General features: G+C 43.2%; 1 protein-coding gene across 1 annotated transcript in view; it reads right to left on the bottom strand.

Moving 5' to 3' along the window:
* The window catches only part of prex2 (phosphatidylinositol-3,4,5-trisphosphate-dependent Rac exchange factor 2), a 137206-nt gene that overhangs the window by 10522 nt on the left and 108987 nt on the right, over positions 1-17697 (bottom strand). The window contains exons 37-38 of the mRNA XM_080794189.1: positions 7286-7352; positions 6139-6329 (exon numbers count right to left, since the gene is read on the bottom strand). Coding sequence (XP_080650315.1) covers positions 6139-6329; positions 7286-7352 — 258 coding nt within the window. The remainder of the gene's footprint in view (positions 1-6138; positions 6330-7285; positions 7353-17697) is intronic.

The raw sequence follows: 17697 nt of genomic DNA, 5'->3' as shown, positions 1-17697 counted from the left end.
AGGGGGAGGTGCTCAAGTGAAAAAAGGGCACCTTGTGCAGCGCGTGGAACCAGCCGGTTGCCTTAATAGTGTGAGATTTATAGATTTTGGGGCAAAAATAATATATTAGAAGCTTTTGTTATATCAAGAATTTATCAATGTCACTATGGTCCACATACTGTACACTGTACCAAACAAAAGAATGAAAAGATTATAATTTTTTTCCACAAAAGGGCACATTGCAGTCCAAAGAGAAAGGGCAGGTGGTGCTCTAGCACCCCCTAGTGTCTATCTGTGCACGCCACTGAGCGGATGTTTACATCAGTTTGAACCGGAAGTGAAAGTCGGACATCTCATAATACTGACCTGGGATCAGCTTGGCCCTGCGATCGCATTTATTGTCATAACTAAGTCAAATTAAGCTCTAATCAAGCACCGAACATCGCATTTTGAGCAGATTATGAGCCATAATGCGTATAAAGACAGCTTGTGTGGGGGGAATTTTGGCTGTTTTTACGTGATCGCGGCCTGGAGCTAGCTAAAAATGCCACAACATGCTAACTCTGATGCTAATCAATCGCAGATTAACGTGGATTAAACTAAACTCGCCTTTACGGCTATGGCAACCGGGACAAAGGTGAGTTTAGCTCATCTTTACAGGCCCGGCACTTAAGCTGTTAACTAGGAGGTCAGATGAGAGCAAAGCAGTCGAGGCAAATAAAGGATCACTGGTATCGAAGCAGAACGGTGTATCATTACTGTACTTGTCAGAAGTCAAACATCTCCACAGAAAAGTCCCTGACCAATAAGCAATATGCCTGAGGCTTCAGTTATTCACCTAGAATGCCGTAGAATGTCTGGGGTGCTGAGTAATTTTGTTCCATTTCCATTCTTGCTAGCATTTTGTCTAGCTGGCACAGTGTATTATTATTTTTTGCCTCTAAAATAGATTTTTGTGGCATGATGGTAAAAAGAGCAGTGCAGCATATTGCAAACTGCTGATTCCTACAGATATCACACTTTTGCTGTTATTAAAACTAATCCATCCTAATACAATCAGTGGCAGACAAGGAATGTAATTTACACTGGTTTGGTTTAGCTTCCGGGGCTCGCATGAATGCAGACCAGCCAATTGCGTACGCTGTAATACTGGGCACTACGCTCCCACTGCGAACCTGGGGAGAGCTGCAAACTGCGGTCGTGCTTCCTTCAATGCATGAGGAGTTAGCAGGCAGCTTCTTATCACCTGACAGGGGGAGTTTCCCCGGTAAGACGTAGCACTTGCAATAACACGTTATTCCAACCAGTTCCTTTCTCCTCCTGGCTGACCGGGGGGGGGGTAGTATAGAGACCAGGGTTACTGCATGTTTTTTGTGAGGGTATACCTACCCTAAGGGACATGGGGAGAACATGCAAACTCCACACAGAAAGGGCCTTTCGCCAACCCGACCTCGGGTATGGGCACTGATGACGTGGAAGAGAGAACACGACCCCCAGCGCCCACAGCGCCCTCGGCAGTAATGGATGTATGGCTAATTGCATGTGTTTGTACTGTATGTTTGTGTATGCTTGGTAATCTGAACAAGCAGATCTGCATGGGCATGGCATGTCATAATTAATGAATATTAGTCTGATGCATTCGGACATTGTGAGTAAATACGTATCCAAGGACATGTTTTTCTGTCGTCTTTTTCTCACACCCCACACACACACACACACACACACACACACACACACACACACACACACTTAATAACAGGGAAGCAGTCATGCACTGACAGCAGCTTTCTATTAAAGGCTCATGCAAGCAGGCAGCTCAGTCCACGGCACTTCATCAAACCATCACTTCAGTCACACCCTGTATCCATCTGAGAGACTGACAGAGAGAGAGTGAGACAGAGAGAGAGGCAGAGAAATATAGATGGACAAACACACACAAAAAAAAGAGTCATAGAGAAAAGAATGAGAGTATTGGACAGAGTGGTGGGGTGGAGTCTGTGAGAAAGAACAAAGTGAAAGATGAAAGATGGGAGCAGGAACCAGCACGGGGGGGATCAAGGGAGGCAAACAATCCGGATATTTCTGCCCTCGGTTCATTGACGAATGGCTCCTCCTACGCCACAGGTGAGACGAGGACAATCCATATATAGAATTCAATGTGAATAGAGTTACGTAAAGGTACACATAGCTGGTGTGCAAAGTCCTTAAATGCCACGTTCACGTTGTATACATGAGGCTAGAACAAATTAAACTGTAGCTTCAAGAAGGTTTGATCTGCACCGTGGCACACAGGGGTTCATATTCAGAGATTCTGCAATGATTTTTGTTGCTTGTTTCTTGACTGTCCGCCCCTGCAGGCTGTGTGGGGTCATTCTTCTTTCCCTATTACCTTCATAGTCGTTCTTTGCTTGCTGGAAAGACTGCTTTTCAGTTTCACAGTCAGGCTGCCCAACCAAGCTGAAATTCAGTATGTACTGTGCTATCTAGGCATGTAACGATATGTTGTATATCGATATATATCAATATTACTCCCAACGATATGAATCGATTTAATAAAATAAACAAATCGATTTTCAAAAGGGGCTAGTGAATTATGGTGTATGTGATATGAAACGTGAGCTTTAATCATATTCCATCATATTCAAGTACTTTTGGAGAGAATTTAGACTCTTTCTGTATAGTAGAGCACTTCAGCACTGTATATAGAGCATCGCAGTCCTGCCCCCTTTCATGATGACGCCAGGCCCAGGAAATGATTCCCAAAGCATTTTTCCCATAGACATTTAAAAAAGTACTTATTTAAAGACGGTTACGCCGCAGACAAAGCCAACTGGAGTTGTGACAAATCATGACAATAAACACAATATTTTGGACCAAACAAATGAATTACAAAGAAGAAAAACAACAAAAAAAGTGTTGTAACCTGCCGTTTCTTTTCTTCTTTCCAATTCTTTGTACGGCCCAAAAGATTGTGTTTGTTGTCATGATTTGTCACAACAAGAGTTGGCTTTGCCTCAAACTTTACTCTTTTACCTGCTTTTTTACTACTAACACTAACATTACAAAGATGTCCAGAACATCGAGATGAACCTGTGTAGTTTATGGCTGCTCCAACAGTAGTGGCAACATAAAAAATAAATAAATACGGAATGTCAAAATATCCGCCGCGGTGGCTGAGACCAGAGCCATTGAGTAATGGCAAACTATCAGTCACTCTGCCGTTCACTGTAGTGGAAGAGATGCGCCTGGTGATGGTTTAAACCCTGCAGCTACGTCGAGTCCGCCTACAGGAAATACGTAGGCTGCGACCATGAGACCCGCTACGGATCTATAGAGGGGAGCTGTGTGTGTCTGTGACTGTGCCCAGGTGATGGTTGTTGATGCTCATTAATACATTAAGGAAGGCAATTATGTTTCTGCACTGTCAAATAGATCTACATCTATCCTAAGAGATGCCATCAAAGAAAGCTCTTTTTTACATGTTAACTCGAGCTAGGTTCTAAACAAGAAAGCATGTTTACAGTTGTTGCACAGAAAGTAAATAATTTTACAGAAATGAGACAGACTCCATGCAGTCACTTTCAGTAGTAGAGTTCTGTAGAAGGACCATCTGTGACTGTGCCCAGATGGTCGTTGATGCTCATTAATACATCAAGGAAGGCAATTAGGTTTCTGCACTGTCCAAAGTAATGCTACTTATTTTGCAATGTAGCTTAGTTAAATAAAAAATGTGGAAAAAAAAACTTGGAAATAAAACAAACTTTAAAAAACTGTAATTTTTCTGGAAAATATTTTTAGTTTAAAATATCGTGAAAAATCGTATCGTGAACCTCATCGTGACACGAATCGTATCGTGAGTTGAGTGAATCGTTACATGCCTAGTACTATCTAATGATGTTCTCTACGATTGAATATCAAAATGACTGTCTGCTCACTCAATACAGCCTCAAACGCCTTAGTCTATTGGATATCATTGTATGTTTTCTAGCAAAGGACGGCTGTCTCTGTGGATACCCAAGTATTTATGAGGACAACGGTCTAGTTTTTGATGACCACTGGTTCATGGTCAGTTACAGTACTTGCATCAGGTCAAGGACCAGCTCCTGTGTTTTGATGACATGTCAGACCACTTGATGAAGGTGTCTACCGTACTGTATGTCATTGTGGTACACAGAAGGGTCCTTGTGTAAATGTTGTCCTTGTGTAAAATGTTATAATGCTGTATAACTGGAAAGTGACACAACAGGGTTGTGTGTGAATGGCATGGGGCAATTTGGAAATATTAAAGGACTCTCATTGCATCGTCACAATGCAACCAGAGTAGACATGCAACAGTATTATGGAGACAAATCTTTTGGACAGTGACCACACTGAAATGTTTTGTGGAATGTTGGTACTAGGACAGAATCAAAAGGAATTGTTATACACATCCACATCGTAGATGCTGGTGCAGGACCAAAAAAAGATACGTAACAACAAGACAGCTGCTACTCCAATTTGTGCAGATCACGTTTCGACCAGCGAATGGTCTTCCTTAGGGGACCGTCTGAGGAAGTCCATTCATTGGTCAAAACGTTGTGATTAAAGTTTATTACAGCAGCTGTCTGTGCAGACTTCTTTTTTTTGTAACATTGTCTTGGACATGATGTTATAATATCCAAACACTACATAGTTGTCATTACCGATAATCAAATATTTTCTCATTTAGGTAGGCACAAGAAAGGCACAAGAAATATGATGCTGATTGGCCAGATAGAATATGAGAGTAGCGACAGACAGACAGACAGACAGACAGTCACAAAATTTCTCTCAAACATGGGTAGAAAGAAAAAATCAGACTCGTCTGAAGTGGTACTGTACTGTACTGTACTGTACTGTACTGTACTGTACTGTACTGTACTGTACTGTACTGTACTGTACTGTACTGTACTGTACTGTACTGTACTGTACTGTACTGTACTGTACTGTCCCTCCTCCCTGGCTTGTGTGTGTCTGTGTGAGGCTGTGCAATAGTGACACTTGGTGGTGAACAAACGCTATAAAGTGTTTGCACCACTCAAAAATGCCTAGTACTATGCTACCACCAGAATGAGGAATGACCTACCAAAGGACAACGGTTCTCGACTCGAACGCACGCTACAAACCCTCCCGAGCGCTCAGATCAGCCAACGCAGGGAAGCTGGAAGTACCTTTCTCTAAAACGTCGGGACAACGCTCTTGGAATGCACTTCCCATTGCAATCAGAACTGCAGATTCACGCCCAAACTTCTGCCGCAGTCTGAAAACACACCTCTTCAGACTCCATCTTAGCCCATAGCACTTGCCGTAGTACTTGCCCTAGCCTCGGCCTCCTACAGGCGTATGCATACTGCATAGGCTCAACTTATGTAACTTAAATAGCACTATTTTGTATGTGTTGATGTATTACCATGATTTTTGTTCTTGCTCACTAAAGTCACTAAATGTAAAAAACTATTTCTGATTAATTGAGTACAATGGAAACAAGCCCCTGGGGCTTTATGTGTTATTAATCATGCTAATAAAGTAATCAATCAATCAATCAATCAATCAATCAATCAATCAAACCTTCGCTTGCTGTGTCCTAGAAGTAAAAGAAACAAAAACTATCTATTCCGATTTCAGATGTTCAACAGCAGGTGGAACACAAATCAATAAATAAAGTTAGAGGAAAATAGTACAGCCTGCTGGCTGCTACGCATGGATTAATCTGGGTTTATAACTTCTATGAACAATCCAATTCAATAAAGGCTTTTTAACCCAGAAGGGTGCCTTGGTTACATTTTCCTTAGTTGCAGGTTTTCAGACCCCCATCAAAGGGCACCTTCTCTACACTTTTTGTTGAACTTCCGAGCACCCTAGACCTTTTCTTTTTCCTTTTGCAGAGGAAAAAAAAATCATTATTCACAGTGGCACCTGCCTTTTTGTGTCTTCTACAAAGCTGGAACAGTATGAGAGTCCACCGAGCACTGGAATATGGGACACCATGCTGATGTCAATTGATCTGCACAGCTTTAGTGTAAAAATAGGCCCGGCAGTCCGACCAGGCCCGTGTGGACTTATTAGTGTGCGTCAAAAGACCCCGAACACCAGACAGCAGGAGGGGTGTACTGTGCACACAAATGTGCTCTCGACACTCACCGGTGAACGCCGCTGTTGCACATGGCGATGTGCGTGGCCCCCAGGCGCGAACAGAGCTCGGAGGCCACGGTGAGGAGGCCGACTCCCGACGCACCGCAGGCCGTGTACTGACAGGCAGCCGTACGACGACAGCTGATGAAGCTCTCAATCAGGCGGTACAGCTCCTCCAGAGCATTCAGGGGTCGCATCAGCTGGGACCAAGGAGGGGTGGGTTAGGATAATGACAATACAGGTACATCAGCTGGGACCAAGGAGGGGTGGGTTAGGATAATGACAATTTACATCAGCTGGGACCAAGGAGGGGTGGGTTAGGATAATGACAATACAATTATACAGGTACATCAGCTGGGACCAAGGAGGGGTGGGTTAGGATAATGACAATACAGGTACATCAGCTGGGACCAAGGAGGGGTGGGTTAGGATAATGACAATACAGGTACATCAGCTGGGACCAAGGAGGGGTGGGTTAGGGTAATGACAATACAGGTACAACAAGTAGCAAAATGTTGATGCAGTGTCTGCAAGATTGTGCAACAAAATCTGCTTAAGATACAAAAACATAATACTGGGTTTCAAGCAACAAAAGAACAAGAAACACAAGACGAGATAATGTTGGAAATTAAAAGTACAGTGAAGACCCACCCACACACAAAGGAAGGCTAGCAACAAATAACCCTGGCAGCAGTGGTGCTTGTTTGTGGGACTTGATGCAAGTGACCAACCCTAACCCAATCGTCTATTTTTTGAAAAGAAGGGAAAACATTGGATCAAGTACAGAGCTGACCCCGGTAAAGTAAGTGGTAAAACAATCAATTAAAACCTTGTACCAATTTGAAAACCTGTGCAGTAGTACAAGTGTTCATCCCATTTTAGGCGGGAACCCCTTTTGGTGTTAGCATTACGTTATGCTTTAGCTACAGTATTTAAAAATAGCAGATCTACAAGCTCATAGCGCGCCACCGAGTGGCGCGCTACGAGCTTGTAGGTCTGCTATTTTTGAAAAATCGAAGAGCGACTGACATAGAAACATAGCTTTTTCAGAAAACTGTCATTTTCAAACAGACATTTTCAGAATCTGATCTCAGGTCAGAATGGGTTAACTCCCAGAGTATAAAAGGTGACCCTCGCTGGTCCTTCTAGTTCTTACCTTGTCAATAAGAGCAGCTTTGGGTCCAGAGCTGGGGGGCATGTTGGACTGGTCCAGGTAGAATGCCCTGTGGAAATGACACAGACAAGATTGGGTTCAGACCTGCCACAGTTTGAACCGACCCGGCCCCAGGGCCAGTATGCCAGGATGGAATGGGAAGAATGGCACATCTCTGTTGTGTAAACGCTCAGCTCTATACAGAAACATATTGTACAATTACACAGTACAGGACAGATGGTGATGCTTATTTTGCAGTTGTGCTGATTGGACCCAATGCTGTGGTGCTTTCCGCACCCATTAGGTCATCAGGACCAGAGCCGCTCTGCTGGCTTTGTTTCTGGGGAAAGTAGGCCACCGGTTCACTATGGAGCTCAGCCATATGACTATCAATAATGAGAGTAACTCGGAACCAGCTCAGCAGAAACACAAGGCTAAGCATCCCTTATCCTGGGCATCACTCCAGATTCCATTGCCTCATTCATTCATGCAACTGCAATTGATTCAGTGTAATTTCAAATTGCTCCACCGGAGGCAGACCTGGACTTTGTTGAGTTGTTTGCAGCACACGCTGTGTGCTGCAATGACTTCCAACGGAGGTGGAGTGTTATTGGTGCTAGCTCAGCAGTCTCTGTGACTATCAAATCTCTGTGGGCTAAAAATAGGCCTACTACACTACATTAAACCTCATGCTATAAAACTGCATACCCCATTACCTCATTCCAGAGGCAATAAAGATATACATCACACATTCCATTCATGCCGTTTCTGTCTCTGAAATCATAAATACCACTTGCACTACTCGAAGTCGGAAAGAATAGCAGGAACAAAGCAGGATTGTGTGGGGGAGAAAATAGTTTACAAGAATCAGAGAAAAACAGTGCATACAACATCTGCATTCAGTGTTCCAGCAAATGATTAAAATCTGGCCAGGGACTGAGGCCAGGTTCATTATGGCCATGGCGTTTTCTGCATGACATAATAATAATGAAATTAATGAACTGAAGCTGCGTTTAAAAACACTTTTGATTATTGGTTTTATAGTGACATAAATCAGGAATCAATTGAGCTAAAGAATGAAGCAAGTGAAAGATGAAATTAATGAATCAGAGCAGCATTTGAAATTATATTTTGATTTGGGATTTTATAGTCACATAAATCAGAACAGAACTCAGTTAAGCTGAAGAATGCGCTCTCGCGCGCGCGCACACACACACACACACACACACACACACACACACACACACACACACACACACACACACACACACACACACACACACACACACACACACACCACAGTCATAATAAACAACCTCTGAAACCATACATTCTTACGCCGTTGTAACTAATGCATCCACAGAAACCTCATTTAGGTTAATGGAGTTCAGCTGTGCTCCAGCGAGCTGAGCTGCAGCTGTATAGCTCACCAACACATTTTCAAGTTTAACCCCATTAAGAGCAGAACACCGACAACATCCAACTCAAGTAACCCTGTGCAAACCCTCGTCTACTTGTAGTGTCTTCAGGTCTTTCCTCCAATTATTTCATTCCCAGTCAAAGTGTAGATCCTTTTAACCTCATGGCGTTTACTACGGGTTCAGGTAGAGCTGAGAGTCCATATAATTGGTTCAAGGTGGCCTTTATCATTCACAAGATACTAAAGATATCCCGGGAATTAGGCAAAACGCTGACCACTTCTATTGCTCTTATAAACAGCTGGCGAGCACATAAAACAGCATGAGGTCCATAATGTAGCATGTTAAATAATGTATAAGAAAAGTTTACATTCTGTAAAGCACTTAAATATTTTATTTCCTCATGAAAGTTTTCACCATTAGCACCTGTCATATAATTGTGTGTGGATGTGTGTATTTGAGTGTGTGCAAGCATGCCTGTGAAAGCCTGGCCTCTATAGCATGGACAAACAAAGCACTGAAGTCAATGAAATTGACATCCTGTTAATTTCCAAACAAAATATAATTATCTTCATAGGAAAAACAAAGAAAGGCGTGGGATTTATTTGATTGATGAGATGTTCTAAACTGTGAAAAACAACTATTATTACAATCATGACAAACTTCTGATGTTTTTACTGGAGGCACTATGGGGACTCTCTCATTTTCTCGAAAGTCTGGAAGAAGAATTTGAACATGTGAGAAGCCACCTTCAGCGAAAGAGACTCAAACTCTTATTGAACAATGGCCAAATGTATCAGTGTTGGCAACAAAGAAAAGGAAAACAAAGTAAAAAAGAACTACACTCTACTAGCATTGCCCACCCTTGTAGACGCATCTAGCAGAGCAGAGCCAAGGCCATTTTACCCACTGATTATCTCATAGACTTGCTCCTGGGGGCCACACGTTCTAAAAATATTGCCAACCACAGCTTGAGGGACGCGACTGTCTCTCCTGGAGGTCTCTCTAATGATGAAATAATAAGAGTCAGACTTTGGCTGGTGTGTGGTTTACAGTAGGCCTGTATTACATCCCCCGGGGCTTATGGTGTTTTGTCAGAGGTTGGAAACTAGGATACTTTAGTCTTATTATGAGTGAGAAAAATCACATTTTAAACCTGCACGCATGGAAGGCATATATCACTCTCTAGTGGTTAACATACTGTATGCGTGTATGCTATATTAGGGACACATCTAAATCTGGTAATAAATATAGGGAGCCTATACCATTTCATTTCCCACCAACCATGACTCACAGGTTTTACCCATGATCCTTTGCTCAGTTCTCATAGTCTGAACTCTGGCTGCTTTACTCTGGAGCAGGGGTTCTCAACACATGGGTCGCAACCCCGAAATTATTGTGGGGGGTCCCCATATGAAGAAAAAAAACTTAGTTTTTTTGCAACTGAATGGCTGGAAAATGGAAATTGAGTTTACATAGTACACTCATAGTACACTTTCCTTAATGATTATATCTGGTTTTAGTATATGTTTATATATATGATGTATTTTCTCTATTATTAAGGTTATTGTAGCCGGTCAATCCCAGCCAAAAACGTTGAGAACCCCCCTGCTCTAGAGGTAATCAAGAGCAGCTAAAGGCAGATTGGAAGCGAGGGCATAGACAGAGTGCCCTCAGCTGCCTGGTGGTCACCTGCTGCTTAGAATCATTCCTGCAAACCCACAGGCACTGTAAAACACTGACGTTCAACAACAACTTCGTAAGAACATTGCTGCAATCAACAACTCCCGGAAGTTCACCTTCTGGCCGTATAACCACCGTGTAACAAAATAAATTGTTTTAGAAAAATCAGGTCGGTTGATTCAATTCATGTTATATCTTTTCCACCTCATGCTTGCCTTTTGTGGCTATGTGCTGCTGTAACCAAGAGGGACGATAGTGGAGCCGTGAAATAACTAACAGGGTATTTCTTTCCTCCTCATCAACTTTTACGCAGGGCCCTTAATGGAGCGTTTGGCTGCAGGCCAGCCAGAGATGCCCTATACTCTGCTTTCAACCGGACTGGACATATTTTACTGGGCCTACGAGGATACTTAATTCTCTTTGTTTCTTCTTTTTCATAACACAATAGGACACATCAGTTTCCCAGTACAGGAGCATTAGTGGTGGCTATGACATCCGTGAAGTAGGGGGGGATCTAAAACACAGATGTTTTTCAGGAGGAGGAGCGTGGGAATGGAAATAGTATAGCGTGACATCGTCTGCTAGCAACCCCCCCACCCCCTCCCACTCCCCCCCACTCCAAATACAAAACAGTCAATGATCCCTGAAACATCTTGTGAGAGATGAGAAAATATTATTCTAATCACTTAGCATGTTCAGTTCATTTGACCTTGTGCCTGAATTAGAGCCTGTACAGTACTGTATATCCCCACAAGCAATCATGGCGACTGGAAAAACACTCCAGATTTATGCCTTTTTGTGTGCATGACGTCATAGAGGTGCATGCTGGTCTATGCTGCTGCTGTGATGGAAAGCATCAATGTTATTAAACCTCCCAACGAGAGGCATGCTGCAGTATATATGCTGCCGAAGCCGCTATTGGTTAATGAGGCCTTAGTAGAGACCTCGTGTGCACATACTGTACATTACAATCATATTTCTGCCGTGACACTGAAATGATCTTGTGCGTTAGCGCGTGCCGCAGGTCATTTCTTAATACTGCACCACTGTCCACCGTGGATTTATGGCCCTGGTTTAATATAGAAATGCATGCACGTGGTGGACCGGTCAGGAACCAAGGCAAGAGTGTTTGTGCCAAAGAAATACAAATGGAATGAATACCGGATAACACTGGTTATTACATAACATACAGTAACTAACTAGTAGAATATACTGCAGGTGAAGCCATATCGCTTTTTAGGCCTAAAACAGTAAATAAAAAAATACAGTCTACCTCTATATTTTTTCTCTTTTTACTCTATAGAGTAAAATCACTCACTAAGGGAAACCAGCACAACCAATTATTAAGAGTGTGTGCGCACGCACACACACACAGCCTGCATTTCATTACAACTTTTCATTATAAAGGTCAATAGGCGAACTCAGCGCTAGTTATTAGTGTCAATCAAGGCAAGGCGACAAATGTTTGGTCCTCGACGCCAAAAGTAGATCAGTTTTAATGGGGTTCTTAATGTCACAGTCAGTAAGACATACCGTAATATAAGTCTCTTAAATCACTGTCATGCAGCACAAAGGAAGCAGATAGATGCTACAACATCCAGGGACAACCAGTAGCTTAAACACTACAGGATTAAATCGGAAGAAGCTCAATTAAGAGAAAAACAACCTTGAGCCCTCATGCACTATACGTGTCCCACTGTGCAAAGTGAAGATTCGATTTTAGGTTTGGCACAATCTCACACCGCTTAATTACAGGTCTGAAGTAATCACCGTGCAGATGAATCAAGGTGTCAAGCATCTCTTGGTGAAACTATAGGGCCATTATCAGAATAGCTGTTTCACATTAGAATTCATGAAACAAGGCCAGTGATCATTAGGTACTGGAGGAACTCTTATTGAGCTCCACAAAGGTATCAGTGCTGAAGTGTTTTCATCACTTCCAATGAGCTGTGGTGAGAAATGCAGCACTATAGTATGAACAATCAACCTCTGTTGACTCGACCAGTTGCCTCATGAGAGAGAGAGAGAGAGAGAGAGAGAGAGAGAGAGAAAGCTGTTCAATTCTAACTGTGAAATGCACATCGCTTCCTTGTCAACACCTTCCTCACTGCAGCCTGAGAGTGAGTCTCTGTAATCACCATAAGAATAGTAATTACTATTACAGAAAAAGAAGAGTATTTCTCAATGCTTTACGATGACAGCCTGGAGTTACTTCATATACTCTGTATGTGTGTGTGTGTGTGTGTGTGTGTGTGTGTGTGTGTGTGTGGGTCCCAGAGGTCATAGTTTTTACGAGCTTGGGATAGGGTCTTAGAGTAAGTGGTTCCCGGTCAGATTTAGGATGTGAGATCTGCAATGACCAGCCCTATTAATAGTCTACTTGCCAGCCCATAGAGCCCCATTGTGAACCCGGACATCTTGAGTACCCTAAGGTTTTATGTTAGAAATGTTGAGTATGGGTCCCCAGCATTTAGAAACAGCTGGATGCTAACTTGCATACCGGTATGTTGGGCGATTTTCATAATTAGCATAATAAGCTGGGGTACCATTAACATCCAATATAAGGCAACATTTTCAAAATGTCAATATGCTTTAAGTAACATGGGACGGGTCAAACTAGGGGGTTTTCATGATTTTGAATCCATTGCAAGCATTAGTTATAATGTAGACAAAATAATCAATGTGGTTTTAATGGTGGTTATTGTGAGATATAGATCACTGGTTCTCAATGATGGGTCCAGGGACCACCACCAGATGTGTCAAATTGACCCTTATGGATCTGTAAGTGTACAAATGTGACCAAATGGCCCTGTACACTCAAAGAGTTACATTAACACTGAGACTTTTAAATTGCATATTGGGATAAATGGGAGGTAACATTTTAAAATGGTTTATCTGTACACTCTCAGAGTTGCAGACCCCTAAAGGTCCATTTGGACCCCTGGTGGGCAAGACATTGAGATAAATAGTGCTGTTGAATACTCATCAAACTCATCACACCGGCCGTGCTGTGCAGTTTGTTGGCTCAGCCTGGCTGACTGACAGCATAGATTACCTGGGCTGTTAAGGTAGCTGTATGTGAGATGTGTGTATGCACGTCAAGTGCAAGCATGCATCAATGTCTACACATGTGGTGCATTCGAGTAAATACGTGTGTGTGTGTGTGTGTGTGTGTGTGTGTGTGTGTGTGTGTGTGTGTGTGTGTGTGTGTGCGTGCATTGTGTATAGCAAACAACTTCCACCTTGCACACTCAGCCAGTGCCATTAATCATGTCCTATTATGTGACTCTCGCCACTCTGACCGAATAAACCCTCAACAACAGGTCATGCCTGAGCAGGACAGAAGGGATTGATCCTTTCCTTGTTGTTCGGGAGGATGGCAAAATAAAGCAAAGGAAACTTGTTATAGCACATGAAATGTGATATTGTGACCCGCTATACACACAGGGCATTTCATCCTTTCTGAGCAAGACAAATTGCACTGTACTGGCAGTGGCATGATTATTGGCAATTCAATAGCTGCAACCGTGTCGGTGCTTGATGCTGGGGGTTAGCAGGAGGTTGGCCATGTTGGACCTGGAGGATTGGGAGGAGATCGGAGAGGTCTACAGGAGCCAGGTTGTTGTGGGACCAGCTAGGTGGTGAGATGTATTTTGAAGTCGATTCTCTGTTTGACCGGGATCCAGTGAGGGTCTTACGGCACTCCATACTTCAGCATAGCTTCTCAGTGGCATTATGTACTATAAATAAAAGTTTAATGGCTGAACCTCTGTCCATGACTAGGAGTATACATGGGGATGCATATGCAGATCCTGCATACGCAGATCCGACACACCAAAGGTCCGACATGCGGAAATCACCCGTCGCTCCAGACCATGCGTTGGTCCGACATGCGTTGCGCCGTGCTTGCGGTTAGGGTAGGGTGTGTCGGTCTAATGACAGTCGGACCAATAGTACTGTATGTTACCGTGTACATGACCTCTCCTCGCAGATTACTATGAAAACCTTTATTTCATGTCAGTCACACTTCATGTCAGTCACGCCTCGTGACACGCTCCAAATATGGCCGTCTAAATCACGACACTGATCTCATCAAACCCTGGATAGCCATACATGAAGAAGACTGGATCATGACCTAGATCTGCATATATAGAGCCGGCCAGCAACTCTACATCTGACCGCATGGACACCATGTTGACCTCATCAAAGCCTTAGATCTCCATATATGGAGCTGACCTGTTTTGACATTCCATATGTTGATCCTCCCCACCCGTCCTTCCGCTTTGATTTCTCCCTTTTGACTAATACCTGTCCATTACATCTCTAGATGGGCCCGCCCCAAAGTCATTAGCGCAAAGTCCAAAGCCATCATCAACAGGCCCGGCCCTGCCTGGGCTCTAACTGGGCCCTAACTGGACTGGCTCGAGGCCCCACCTGGCCTTACTAATTAGCACACATTTTACGCCCTATCTGGCCCGAAAACGTAAAAAAGAAGGGAAAAAAAGACATATATGGGCATTCCCAGACCTGTTGTTTAAGTGTGCCCTTGGCCTTTAGGGAGATACTAAGATTTGCACAAATGTTGACAATTTCCTGAAGTCTGCTTAGGCAGCAATTAAATGTAAATGTACAGATTATAAGCACTCCTGTGAGACCCATTGGGTATACGAGGAAGTTTAATGTTCAATAATGCCGAGTTTCTTTCAGTATTGGCTACAAATACATTTCCACAAAAGCAGATATTTAAATATACATGGCTCACCTCCTACAGAGCCACGTTGTAAAGAATTCACAATCCTTTTTTGAAAGACTCGAAGATGAGCATACTGCTTATCATTCAGACAGATGCTGTAAAATGTAATCCTCCACATAAATTATGACTCGTTAAATTAGCTAGGTTCAGTGTGTGCAACTCTGTGCGTGCGTGGGGAAACTGCGTTTCAGGCTTGGAGCCGAGCTCACTAAATGCAGAAATCTTTTTGCCTACAGGTACATATATGCAGCATCAGCGCTAACAGTACAGTAGCATCCAAATGTATGAGGTGTATTTCAAGGAGGCCTGGCAGTGCCTCTGGCCCTTTGAAGTCCCGCTGATCCATGGATGGAGAGAGAGCTGCATTTCAGTGGACTATAAAGAGGGCTTAAGGGCTGCCTTATGTTCCAGGGCCAAAGCTTTTTCTCTTCTATTGCCATATCCATTTCGATTAGAGAGAAAGGCCTAATGCCTTTACAGTGTGGGTCTCTCTCTGCCTGTCCCCCTAGAGGCCTAGACTCTGCCAGCAAAGGTGCAGATTTCAATGCATGCATGGGTGCACTGATGTGAGTGACGTTACACATGCCATAATCTCTCAAAACGGATTGCACATACAGGTACAGTACTGCACAGAAACATATATGAAATGTCTACATGAATGTCTGTCTGAAACACTGTTGCTGCTCCTCACTGACTGCACCAGTCGCTCTGAATTATCACACAGGCATTGACCATTATATTATGGAGGTCTTAACGAAGCCCCTTTTCCTTTCTTTTCAAAATCTTTTTATTGTAATTTTCAATAATCTCAGAGATCATAGGGCAGACATCTATTAAATCGCATTACCCACACTGTACATAATTTGTTGTTCATATATTCGAACGGGTAAGGACTAGTATTATCAAATATACATTGTATTCTTTCACTCTTGCCCTCACTCCCTCACACACTGTATGCATGCATGTAAGTCAATTGACACAATTAGTGTTTTTGATAGAAGTAACAGTTTCTGAAAGCTTCCATATGGGCCACAGTAAATACCACATGAAACCAGATACCCTTCTACATGTGCATAATCACTCCACCATCTGTTCTGTGTCTTTCCTCCACTCTTTCTTGTTTGAAGGCTGTACATTATGGTTTCAGAATTTACATGGCAAAGGATGCGATGTGGCTAAAGCAAATTGTACCAGTCATTCAATATTGTATTCCCTGAACTTGCAAGGTTTGCATATCTCACTAAAAACGGAACGCACACACACGCACATATATACCGGTACTATACTATGCTGTACAAGTGTACATATATACTATGAAGTGCTATGACTACATACAATGCAATTATTGTGCCGTCTACATGACATGATATAAGTCTGTCATGTAGACAGCACAATAATTGCATTGCACACACACACACACACGCACGCACACACACACACACACACACACACACACACACACACGCACACACACACACACACGCACACACACTTTTCCCTCCCCTCAGCAATCTACAGCTCCTCTCCTCCCTTGATAGCCCTACGTTGCGTCTCACTCGACATCCTCTAATGATCGATCGTTCCCTTTATTCATGTCCTTGCCTTTTCTTCCGTTTCTCCCATCCCACTTCCTTCCCCAAGCAGTTTCCCTCACGGGTTTCTGTACTTCTTCATCCAATCACTCTTGCGTGGATTGCAACATGTATAGCTTTGCATGAGGGGGTAGGAGGGATAAAACTCTATAGTACCGTGCATCATCTCCTCTGGCTCCATGACAGACAGATGAGGGGCCAATTACCCTGCTCTCTCCACCCATCAGGCTGAACACAACATCCCCGTCTGTGTGCACAGAGAGCGCACTGGGAGAAAGCAACTGCACAAGATACAAAACTAAAAACAAGAATACACATTTGTGTCTTTCTGTCTCTCCTGCTTTGTACATTTCAGAAGACACAGATGCAGACATCAGCTGATCAAAAGACAGTGAAAACATGGATGCACACGCTGCCTCTGTGTACCACTGATCCCTGTGGGACCCAGCATGTGCTTGCAATTTGGCACAGTGTGTGTTATGTTTTGTGGACAATTTGACCATTATGATCTGAGAGTAAAGTCGTGCCTGATTAACCCATTCTGACCTGAGATCAGATTCATACGAGGTTTCCACTGGACACACACTGGTCTGATTAACCCATTCTGATCTGAGATCAGATTCTAAAAATGTCAGTCGTTCTTTGAATTTTTCAAAAATAGCAGACCTACAAGCTCGTATCGCGCCACTCGGTGGCGCGATATGAGCTTGTAGATCTGCTATTTTTCAATAGGTAAAGCATAACATGGGTGCCCGGTCAGAATGGGTTAAGTCACAACTGTATATTTATGTGAGTGCGGGAGACAAAAAAACAGGATGCACAGTTGGATGCTGGGACATTTCAAATCAACCCCCCACATATAGGATAAATCTCCTGATGTAGATGTTGGCAAAGGCTACGATGGAAGAATGCAAGAGACAGCTCAAGAAAGGAAGAGAAGCTTGATGCAACACGTTCTTCCTTTGTGGT

Source organism: Protomyctophum bolini, assembly GCF_963924005.1.
Source record: "Protomyctophum bolini genome assembly, chromosome: 21".
In the NCBI taxonomy this organism is placed as follows: Eukaryota; Metazoa; Chordata; class Actinopteri; order Myctophiformes; family Myctophidae; genus Protomyctophum; species Protomyctophum bolini.
The sequence above is the reverse complement of the archived record's forward strand: the minus strand, read 5'-3'. Positions and strand labels throughout refer to the sequence as shown.